General features: G+C 49.0%; 1 protein-coding gene across 3 annotated transcripts in view; it reads right to left on the reverse strand.

The window, feature by feature from the left end:
• Positions 1-1042: 1042 nt before the first annotated feature.
• The window catches only part of ESAM (endothelial cell adhesion molecule), a 105068-nt gene continuing 94257 nt past the window's right edge, over positions 1043-11853 (reverse strand). For 2 of the 3 annotated variants that reach the window (XM_006034329.3, XM_025216312.1), the window contains exons 5-7: positions 6083-6205; positions 5447-5585; positions 1044-3905 (exon numbers count right to left, since the gene is read on the reverse strand). In XM_006034329.3, the coding sequence (XP_006034391.2) occupies positions 3446-3905; positions 5447-5585; positions 6083-6205 (722 nt within the window). In that variant the 3' untranslated portion in view covers positions 1044-3445. Of the gene's footprint in view, positions 3906-5446; positions 5586-6082; positions 6206-11853 lie in introns of all 3 variants that reach the window. The other variant, XM_025216311.1, reaches the window with a different exon arrangement.

The raw sequence follows: 11853 nt of genomic DNA on the forward strand, positions 1-11853 counted from the left end.
GCTCTTCCCCCCCATACCCCATATTTCAGGACTGCAGCGCTTCCTACACTTTCCTTTGATTGCTGGTAAGTTGTTGGTTTTTTTGGTTTTTTTGTTTGTTTTTTTTTCAGCGAGTCCACCATTTTTCACAGAGCCTGCCTGATTTGGCTTTGTCCACAAAAAATATGCAATGGTGATTTTTGGTAGATCCCTAACAATATCTCTTTTTGTGGAAGTCCGTGGACCAATCCACATCTCATTAGGCTGCAGGCAGAAGCATGATCAGAGCCCTGCATAGGCGATGCATGCCTCCTGAGGCTGGAGGGGGTGATGACTGTCCACAAGAAGAGCCCAGAAGTGCTAGTGGCATGCCTGGAAGTGCCAACGGCGCTTCTTGGAGTGGGGGGGCACCAGTGCTCTCAGGGGGTACATGTGCACCCCCTACTCATCACCTATAGCGCCCTGGCATGGACTGATCAGTGGGCCAAATAAGTGATGCCAAGTTGGTTCACAGACCACACCTGGTCTGTAGGCAGAGCTTGGAAATTTGGTGGTGAACAAGTGGTAGCCATGTTAATTGCCACTGCTCTTCCACCACCAAATTTCTGGCTCCCTGGGGAGTGCTGTGGGCTGGATGATAGTGCCTGCAGGCCAGGGGGTTGAGCACCTTTTTAAGCTCAAGGCTGTTTTCATAACTTTTCTGAATTTCACACGACCCCAGTTGACAATTGCTGAGCTACAATCTGAACTCAGAAAAGATCTAGGCACTAAAGTGGGATTGAGGCAGAATTTAGGCATGGAAATCCAATCCACAAATTGCATGCTGAAAATATCTGAACTCCATTGGCACCTTGGTTTTTGACATTCAAGTTCCTCAGGTGATAAAAACTCCTTTCTGTGTGCCTCCAGCAGCACCTCAGTCCTGGAAGGACCAAGCATCTTGGTGCCTCACACCTCGACTGAGCAGGATCCTCAAAGTACGTGTTCCTCCACCTCCCTCTCCCCCGACTTAGAGCACGTGGAACTCATCCAGCTCTACACACAGCTCAGTACAGGCAGCTGCTTTCTCTGAATACATGGTAGGGGAAGGGCAATGCCTTGTGAAATCAGGTGACCTGTCCTATGCTAGTCATGTGGCTCAGCCCCTGGAACAGCATCAAAGGGAGTGATGAGCAATGCCCTTTCTCCTACCCCAGCAGTGGCCTATAACTTGGTGGATGAGGCTTTCTTCAGGGATGGAGATGTGGGTGGCTAGTCAAGGTGAGGATGGCTTTAGTCATAGGTATAACTGGGTAGTACTGTACCCAGGGTGGCGGTAGCATACGCTGCAGAGGCCAGGGGCTCAGTGCTGACTGGGGAGATGTCATCTCCTTTTTTGCCATCAATATGCATGTCAAGAGGCCAGAAATACCAGCAAGTGACATCTGCCCTGGGTGGCAACAAACCTCCAGCTGCTCCTGCACCGTGGGCTGCTTCTCTTTTTTCCCTACTGCCAGAACCAGTGCAGGAAAGTTGCATGGTGGGAGGGGAAAGGGGGATGGGGGCCAGGAGGGTGAGGCACCTCCCACTTAGGTCCCATTGAGAACCTAGGCCTTCACTCCTGCTGCTACTCCTGCTAACCCTTCCCCTACAAATGCTCTGGTTGGGCACAGAACCACAAGGCTATGATGTAGTTTATTCATATTTGTCTTGCACAGGGCTGGGAGAGGCATGCTGATAACACGGGCCATGCTACCCATGGCAACTCCTGTCACGAGGTTTGCATAGTTTTGTCTGCCTGCCAGGCACTGGTGGGTGGCAGTGGTAAAGGTCTTGAGCTGTGCCTGTTCTGGAGTGCAGCTAACTCAGCTCCCATTTAAATATAAAAACCAAATATTTTAATGACCATTTATGAAAAATATTACATTTTAAAATTGTACATAAAAATAATCTCTCAGCGCCTTCCCCATCCCACCCAGCAGAAGGATCTGGCTGACATTTAAAAATAGCCAGCACAACAACAACCAGAGGGAGACGATCTGGGTGGGAAGAGCAGTTAGTAGCTATGGGGATAAAATTATTTCCTACCCAAAAAAGCAAAATACACAAGGTTTAAGGAGTCCATTAAATAAACAAATATAATCATTAGCATAATATGAATCAAAATGCTGAAGGTGTCCTTAAAAGAACAATGGTTAGACTACGAGGTTACTCTAGAACACTTTGCTTGGGTTAGTAGCACAAGCTCATGACCCTCTCCTGGTGGGAAGACACAGAGGCCTTGTTCCCCTCAGGCAGGGTACAACTTTGGTTGTTGGGTGCTTAGGCTCTTTGCAAAGTGCAGCTCTCCACAGTGTTGAGGAAGGAGTGTACAAGTCCCAGGTGAGCTGCTGCCCTGCCCCAATACCTGATGCAGGCAGGACACAGACTGGGGGATTCAGATAGTGAGAGATGAGAGAGGAAAGTGTGAACCCTGCTAGCCAGAGAACTAAAGCTGCTAGAGTACACAAGCAATTGGGGGTACATGGGTGAAGAGAAGGGGTGTTCTCCAGCTTTACCAGGCAGAGGGTGGGATTCATGGCAGCTACCATCACCAGACACTATCACAGTGATACCCTTTCATAACAGCTCTAGCTAGCAGCCATGATGCAGTTAGGCCCAGTGCCTTAATCTGGTTAGTGATGGGGATGAAGACTGTACTATAGGGGAATCTGTACTATAATGCTTCTCCCCTAGCAAACAGACTCCCAGCACTGTATGGCTGCTCAGAGCCAGGCTTGGACAGGTTCCCTCCTAGCCAGAAGCTCCACTTGGGCCCAACTCCACTCACGACAAGCCTGCTCTCTGCACCGGGAGTGAGCACAATTTGCTAGCAGTGGGAAAATGCTCCTATAACAGACAAAATGGCACCATGGGAAGGAGGGGTCATATCTTGGAGTTCACAAAGGCTGAAACTGAAGCTTGGATACCATGGTGGCTATTGGCCAAGCAGCTCCCAATTTCTCCCCCGTGTCCCCAACTCAGCACTATCAAGAGCATTTTTCAAGCCCTTTGGCCACAGCCTTTGCCAAAAAGCCAAAAGAGCTGCTGCCCAAAGCAGGGGAAATAACCACACACACACCAGCCATATTTCTTCAATAAATAAACTCTCCCACCAGAGGAGGGAAGCAGGTGGGCCCTAGTGCTAAGGCAACAGCATAGGGAGGGAGCAGGGGGTGGGGAGGAGTTTTTGTGGGGAGGAGTGCTGTGTGTGAGGCTGCAGGGGAATTTGCTGTGTCCAGAGGGTATCTAAAGCAGCCTGTTCCTTGGGAATTTCTGTACACAAATGCCATGTAAACTGCTCCCCTCACACATCTCATATATGCATGAGCATGGAGCAGGAAGCAAGTGGCTTTGCCCTTCTGTTTCCCAACTGTTCACTTTGGTAAGGATAAATGGCCACTTGCAGACCCTTTTCTCTGTAGAGGGTGCACAAGCTGTTGGATGCTTACACTAGTGACCCTGCATGACTCTGGGCCGGTACCATGACTGGCACTGCACCCATTCTGGCAAGGGTGGAGGTGGTGAGCCCTTGAGGCACAGCAGGTTCTTGCTGGGGGGGCTGTAGCTGAGGTCCATTTGTCCTGTGGAGAGCATTTCTGTTGCTTGGCACAGTGTTCTGGTAATGGTTGCCATTCATCACAGGGGGGAAATAGAGAGGCAGGGACTGGCTGGATAAGCTGGGAGTGGGTGTTAGAGTTCCACTCCTTAGGGTGGTGTACTGGGGCTTGTAGCCCACAGTGCTGCCAGCAGCAGTGATGATGGAGGCTGTGTCTGAGACAGGCTTGGACATGTACAATTTGTGGTCCCGAGTTGTGTTCACTGAAGACAAGGTACCATTTTTGGAGACAGTGTCTGAACCAGAACCTTTAGCCCAAGAAAGTGTCTTTGGAGCAACAGCATCTTCCCTGGAATGGAAAACAGAAGAGGTCAGTAAAAGGAGCGAACACGGTCTTTGCCCATTTACACACATTATTCCCAACCAGGGAAGGAACCGGGCACTTCTGGAAATTGAACATGGGACTTTTACGCCTTAGACTGTTTGAATGGGCTATTCCATGAACCAGGCTCTGCAGACGGGCAGGATAAAATGGCTGGCAAGTACTGGATCTGGGGATCCTGAGTATGTGCTGCCTTTATGTGCTCCCTCACTCTCTGGCAACAGAATGATACAGCTGCCAAGTCAAAGCACTTGAAAGCAGGAAATGCCAGAACAAAGTCTGAATATGCAACATAGATGTTAGCCTCTACAGCACAGGCCCCTTCCACTCGAGCTAGCAAAGCTAGTGGTAGCAGCAGTGGTCTGTTATCCTCTATGGACACTAGGCAGTGTGCAAGGATAAGATTCCAACTTTGCCTAAAGACTTCACAGCTGTTTGGGGGCTCCAGAATAAAGACTCAGGACTTTGGTTTCTTCCATCATGTGTGTTCTTGTAACCACATAGGTTACAAGAGGGCCTATATCCACAGGCCCTTCAATCCCCTGCCCCTTCAGCTTCTGTCCACTCCCCCTCCTCTACCATCCCCAGCTCTACCTTGCTGCCCTACTTTCCCTCCTGTTTCTTCCCTTCCCCTTTGCATTTACAAGTAGCAGCAGTGGAGATGGAACATGCTCACTGTGGACAGAAACTCTGGAGATTTGAGCTGTTAAACTCAGAGAGGTCTGTATGAGCACGTGTAGGCTGAGATTTTTCAAAGGCTTTTAACTTAGCCAAATTTGGGCCCTGGCCAGACTTCAGGTCCACACTGTAAGATGCAGAGGCACAAAACCAGCATGATAAGCATTTCATCATCAGCAACAAAACAAAATTTGCCCTTAAACTGTTTGCCCCAAATGGCTGAAACATCTTCACTGACATTTTCGAGAAAGCATTTAACCTTGGCCAGCCACCAGCAGGGAAAGCTTCAGCCCAAAACATTACGTTTTGACAAAATTCAACCAATATCTTATGGCAGTATCATCTTATGTAGTTGCTGGGCAACCTTAGTTCTGGCCTTTGCTACTAGCTACAGTGTTAGGCCCAAGCAAAACCATCAACCAGCCTCCAAGTCATCATGAGGGGTGTATTTGATTTGTCTTCATGTTCTTTGACCAAACAGGTCATGCTTCCAAGTTTTCCTCCTCAATTAGGGATCCAGAGATCATTTTTAAATGGAAGTTGAGAGTCTCAGAGTCATGTGATTCCAGGAACTGGGGCCTTATTACACACACCAAATACCACAAGGTTTGTAAAGAGGGGACAACATCATGGCTGCCCCAGCCTCAGAGACAATGGTATGTTTGTGCCCTGGTAACTTTCCATTCAGTTATGCACTCAGGTTTCCAATCCAGACAGCTACAAGTATGCAGGTCCCCGACAAGCTGCTAGAGAACAGAAGCACCAATGGTGTTTGGGAAGTCTCCCCAGGGGCTTTTCTAACAGATGGCATAAACAACACAGATTCTCACTTGATCTCATTGGCCATTTCCTCCTGTGTATTTTTCTTTTTCTTTCGGCACACGAAAAATTGCAGAATGCACACGGTGATTAAGCCAATTCCAATGAGACACCCCACGACAGCTCCAGCGATCACAGCTGCATTGTTGTCTGCGGAAAATCAGAACAGAGTTTATAGAGGACGGCAGGCCAGGGTCAGAGCAATACAGAACCTCAGGAAGCTGGACAGGGCCAGCCTGGCCAGCTTCTCCAGGGTGAAGCTGGGCTTCTCACACTTGTCTTGGAATATGGTAAAAGGGGATGTGGTAGAGAAAGCCCATTGGTTAGGTTGTGGGGGCTCCCCATGGCACAGGAATTCCCCTCCCCCTCCACCCCTGCCAGATCCAACCTTCCTTTGTTGCTGGATAAGGAACCTGCAGCAATCTTCACCTTGCTGCTAATGCTAATCCCTAACTTTCCTCCAGTCAGTATGTTCCAGTTACGCTGCAACATTACAGAGCAGTGAATGCATCCCCTCATATCAAATCAGGCTAATTCCTTCACTGTTTTCTGGACCCCTTCCTCCATGGCCTTAAATCTTCCTTTAGATAATGTCTGTGCACTCCAGCCCAGGAGTGGAGACTCCACCACACTGGGAGTATACTCACATGAATTCACCTCCAGGGTTATGTTGCACTTGGAGATACCAGCATTGTTTTTTGCTGTGCAGATGTATGTTCCAGACATCTCTCTTGAAAGATTTTTCAACATGAGGTTCCCACTTATGGGGTCTGCAAAATTCATAAGACAAGACCCTCATGAGCCCGTATCCCAGCTGCATGGCATTCCACTCTGGTCACCCACAGGTGTGCTAGAATTCCCCACCACCACAGTAGTCAAACTAAGCTCCAAGCATTTGCCTATGGTCATTTCCCACGGCACCTCACCTCCTTTTGATGCTTGTTTTCACTTAGGCAATGATCCCGCAAAGTGCCTGACCTGAACAGAAGCCATTGCTCGCACAGGGCCCCCCTCTGAAGTCAGTGGATCTCCCAACCAGCTCAGCAGTCTGACTGTTTAGAGCTGGTCTGCAGTGGAAGAGGGCACAGATTCACAGTAATGGGTGCTGCTAGGACAGGCACCAAGGACCAGGTGGAGTTTGATTTCTAAGACATGAACACAAGCCATGGCTAAAGGATAGGCTGGGAACTTGAAGCAGCAGTCTGGGAAAGAGCATCCCTAAAGGAGCAGAATAAAGGCTGTGGTGCATGGTAGTTGTGGCAACAGCAAAGCACGCTTGCGAGTAGAGGGGCAAAAGGATGTACAGTTGTGTGGCTTAACAATTTCCTGCCTTGCTTGTGTGCGACAGGGGTCAGGGCATTGGAAGGAGGCAATCTGTGACAGCTCATTGTACAGCTGCTTATACATGAAGCCTGGCTGGTGTTTGTTTGGCCCTGAGCTTGTAATCAGCACCTTTAGAAAGGATAGTTCAAACAGAGAGCATGCTGGGTCCCTTCCAAAAGGCCCATCCTTTAACCACTGCAGCTGTAGGTCAAATTGTGTAAGCCAAGTGAAGCACATGTGGGTTCTGAAGAGAGAGATCTTTTCTTCAATGGAGAGGCATTATGTTGTTTGCCAAATGCCTACATAATATGGTATGGTTGTAGGAGAAGCAAAAAGGAAAATAGCACAATTTAATGTCACAGCAACCTCTCAGCAGGTAAGCTGCTCAACTGACAGAAGGGCCCAGTGACCCCGGTGTGTTACAGAATCATAGATTCATAGAACATGAGGGCTGGAAGGGACCTTGGGAGGTCACCAGTACAACCCCCTGCTCAAAGCAGGACCACCCCCAACTATATTACCCCAGCCAAGGCTTTCTCTAGCCAAGTCTTAATATTCTCCACGGACAGAGATTCCACCACCTCTCTGGGTAACCTGTTCCAGTGCTTTACTACCCTCCTAGTGAGAAAGTTTTTCCACACTAGGAGGGTAGTAAACCCTCAACTTCCCTTGCTGCAACTTCAGACCATATCTCCTTGTTCTGTCATCTACCACCATTGAGAACAGTCCAGCTCCATCCTCTTTTCAACCATCCCTCAGGTAGTTGAAGGCTGTTATTAAATCCCTTCTCAGTCTTCTCTTCTCCAGACTAAATAAGCACTGTTCCCTCAGCCTCACCTCACAAGTCATGTGCCCCAGCCCCTGAACCATTTTCATTGTCCTTTGCTGAACTCTCTCAAACTTGTCCACATTCTTTCTGTAGTGGGGGCCCAAAACCGGACCCAGTACTCCAGATGTGGCCTCACCAGTGGCAAATAGAGGGGAACAGTCACTTCCCTTGATCTGCTGGCAATATTCCTACTATGAAGCCCAGTATGCCAGTAGCCTCCTTTGCAACAAGAGCACACTGTTGGTTGATATTCAGCTTATTGTTCACTGTAACCCCCAACGTCCTTTTCTGCAGAGCTACTGCCCAGCCAGTCAGCACCAGTGCATGGGACTGTTCCATCCTAAGTGCAGGACTTACCACTTGACTTTAATGAACTTCATGAGATTCTTTTGGTTCAAACCTCCAATATGTCAAGGTCTCTCTGGATCCTAGCCCTACACTCCTGTGCATTTACAGCTTCAACCAGCTTGGTGCAATCTGCATCATTTATGAAGATATTGAATAAAACTGGCCCCAGGACCACCCCCACTTGATACTGGCAGCAAATTAGGCATTGAGCCATCAATTACTATTCTTTTAGCCCGATGATCCAAACAGTTTTCTATCCACCTTGCAGTCCATTCATCTAGCCCATACTCCCTTAGTTTGCTTGAGAGAATGCTGTGCAAAACCGTATCAAAATCCTTGCTGAAGTCAAAGTATTCCACATCGACTGCTCTTCCTCCATCCACAGAGCCAGTTATGTCATCATAGAAAGCAATCGGGTTGATCAGTAATGATTTGCCCTTGACCATTCCTAATCACTGTCTCGGACGGCCAGGGCCGACTCGAGGTATGCTCGTACGTCAGGGCGGGCTGGTGAATGGAGAGGCAGACACAACTTATTGGTTGCAAAAACTTTACTCACGCCGCTTGCAATCACGACGCAGGTGGTCCGGTCGTCGGAACAACCACACGAGTTGTTCCAGCTGGCGGGGCCCAAGCCAGTTAATCCGTCCGCAATTCGGAGCCGGCGGGGAAAGGGGTACGTCGGGGTTGCGCTCGGTGACGGGAAGAAAGATCGATAGGTGATCGGTCTATCGATCGGCAGCCGCAAGTCAGATAACTTCAGAGGCACTCTGCAGCGTGCTCAAAGCTCTTCGACTTGGGCAGAAGTCGCGCGGAATTTTAAACGGCCAGCGAGCCAATTACTAGCCGCCACGTGTGAATAATTTAGCACTGGCCAATAACGGGGCACAAATTTGCATCCGAATAGCGGGAACTCTTTGCACCGTGCATTTCTGTGCTGCAAAGAAGAAATGCATCCTGCAAAGGAAACTGCAAATTGGCGGGAACTCTCCTGCACGCAGGCTCTCAATTGCAGCAGAACACTCTGCCGTGCAAAGGAGCTCTCGTGTGGCCAGGAAATTCCATAGTGCCGAGGCACAAAAAATCACTGGGTCGTGACAATCACCACCTCCAAGTGCTTAGAAATGGATTCCTTGAGGACTTGCTCCATGATTTTTCCAGGGACTGAGGCCAACCTATCTGTAGTTCTCCAGATCCTCTTTCTTCCCCTTCTTAAAAGATAGGCACTGTATTTGACCTTTTCCAATCATCTGGGACCCCTACCAAATGCCATAAATTTTCAAAGATAATGTTGCAGCTCTGCAATCACATCGGCGAACTCCCTCAGCACCCTCGGGTTCATTGCATCTGACCCCATGGACTCGCACACATCCAGTTTTCCTAAATAGTCTCTATCCTGTTCTTTCACCACTGTTGGCTGCTCAGTTCCTCCCAAAACTGTGTTGCCTACTGCAGTACTCTGGGAGCTGACCTTGCCTGTGAAGACTGAGGTGTAAAAAAAAAAAGGCATCGAGTACTTTAGCATTTTCCTCATCATGTCACTAGGTTGCCTCCCCCCATTCAGTAAGGACCCACACTTTCCCTGACCTTCCTCTTCTTGCCGACATACTTGTAGAAAATCTAGAAACTTCCTGGATTGCCTGTGCACTGCTGTACTGTCCTCCCAGCGGATGTCAGGGTGATCAAAGTCCCTTATGAGAAACAGGACCTGTGATCAGGAATTTCCACTACCTGTTTGAAGAAAGCCTCATCCACCTCATCTTCCTGGTTTGGTGGTCTATAGCAGACCCCCACAATGACCTTGCCCTTGTTGCTCTCTCTCTGACCCTATGCCAGAGACTCCTAACAGGCCTATCTCCAGTTTCACACTGGAGGTCTGAGCAATCATCCAGCTCTTTTACTCAAAGTACAACTCCTCCTCTTCTCTCCTGCCTGTCCTTCCTGAATAGTTTATAGTCGTCCAGGACAGGGCCCAAGTCATGCGAGCTCCCACCTAGTCTCTGTTATTCCAATCACGTCGCAGTTCCACGACTGCGCGAGGATTTCCAATTCTTCCTGCTCGTTTCCCATGCTTTGTGTATTCATGTACAGACATCTGAGGTAATTAGCTGAATGCCTTACTTTCTCAGGAAGAATAAGGCCCTGTTCCTTGCTCCTGCTTGTGCTTCTTCCAGGTCACCTACTTCCCCACTTACCTTGGGGCTTTGGTCTCCATCCCCTGGCAAACCTAGTTTAAAAGTCCTCCTCACTATGTTCACAAGTCTGGAAGGGCCCTCAGAAGATTATCGGGTCCAGCCCCCTGCACCAGGCAGGAAAAATGACAGGTGAGGTCAGGTGACCCCAGCAAGGTGACCGTCCAGTCTCCTCTTGAAGATTTCCAGGGTAGGTGATTGCACCACCTCTGGAGGGAGCTTATTCCACAGTCTGGACACCCTGACTGTGAAGAAGTTTTTCCTAATGTTGAGCCTGAAATGGTCTTTCAGGAGTTTGTGGCCATTACTCCTGGTTTTCCTCAAGGGCGCCCTGGTGAACAGTTGTTAACTGAGCCCCTGATGTACTCCCCTGATGTAGCAGTAAGCTGCTACCAAGTCCCCTCTCAGCCTTCTCTGTTTTCAGGCTGAAGAGTCCCAGGTTCCTCAGCCTTTCCTCATATGTCTTGTCATGCAAGTGTCTGATCATACAGGTGGCCTCTCTCTGGACTCTCTCAAGTTTTACCATGTCCTTGTTAAAGTGTGGTGCCCAAAACTGGATGCAGTGCTCCAGCTGGGGTCCCACTAATGCTGAGTTGAGCAGAAGAATCACCACCTTGGTCTTGTTGGAAATGCATCGATTGATGCATGCCAGGGTATTATTTTCTTGTCATGCAAGTGTCTGATCATACAGGTGGCCTCTCTCTGGACTCTCTCAAGTTTTACCATGTCCTTGTTAAAGTGTGGTGCCCAAAACTGGATGCAGTGCTCCAGCTGGGGTCCCACTAATGCTGAGTTGAGCAGAAGAATCACCACCTTGGTCTTGTTGGAAATGCATCGATTGATGCATGCCAGGGTATTATTTGCCCTGCTGGCAACAGAGTTGCACTGCTGGCTCATATCCATGCTGTGGTCTATTATTACCCCCAGGTCTCTTTCATTTGCAGTGCTGGTCAGGTTGGCATTGCCAAGCCTGTAGTTGTGCAGGTGATTGTTTGTCCCCAGGTGGGGTACTTTACATTTCTTAATGTTGAACTTCATCTGGTTCTGACTCACCCAACTTGCTAGCCTGTCTAGTAGGCCTGTGTGAGGCTTTGGACAGAACTTCAGATCCGGAGAAGCTTTGAATGCTTCGGGGTCCGAAGCAGCACATCTGGGTCAAAGCGCTGCCTCGTTCAGCTTCCCGAAGCAGATCGGAGCCACCTCGGAGATCCAGCCATAGGGTATAATGGGGAAACATTAAAATATCTATAACTCTGTTGTTTTTTGTCCAATTTAGATGAAATGTTCAGGGGTGGTAGACTCTGCAGAGATAATGAAGTCTACTAAGTTTCAAAAAGGTTGGTACAGGGGTTTGGGAGAAACTGCACCCCAAATTCTTGAAAGCAAAACTCATGCCACGTCTAGGCGTTGCAACATAGCGGGATGAAAACTGCAGAAATGGTAGCTCTTACTGAGGCCACAAAGCCTGCCAAGTTTCAAGAAGATTAATGCAGGGGGTTGGGGGGAACTGCACCTCAAGCTGCGGACAAGCACAACTGGTGCCCGGGGTGCTGGGGGACTGACTGTGTCTGTCTTGGGGCGGGGAGGGGAGGGCAGACGCTGCTGCAGGCCTGGCTGCTGAGTTGCTGTGTTCCCAGTTACCAACCAATCATGATTGACTCCGGAACCAGCTCAATACACAGGACCTGGCTACTACATAATGACTTAACCAGCATCAATTAGGCCC

Source organism: Alligator sinensis, unplaced genomic scaffold (assembly GCF_000455745.1).
Source record: "Alligator sinensis unplaced genomic scaffold, ASM45574v1 scaffold1368_1, whole genome shotgun sequence".
Taxonomy (NCBI): domain Eukaryota; kingdom Metazoa; phylum Chordata; order Crocodylia; family Alligatoridae; genus Alligator; species Alligator sinensis.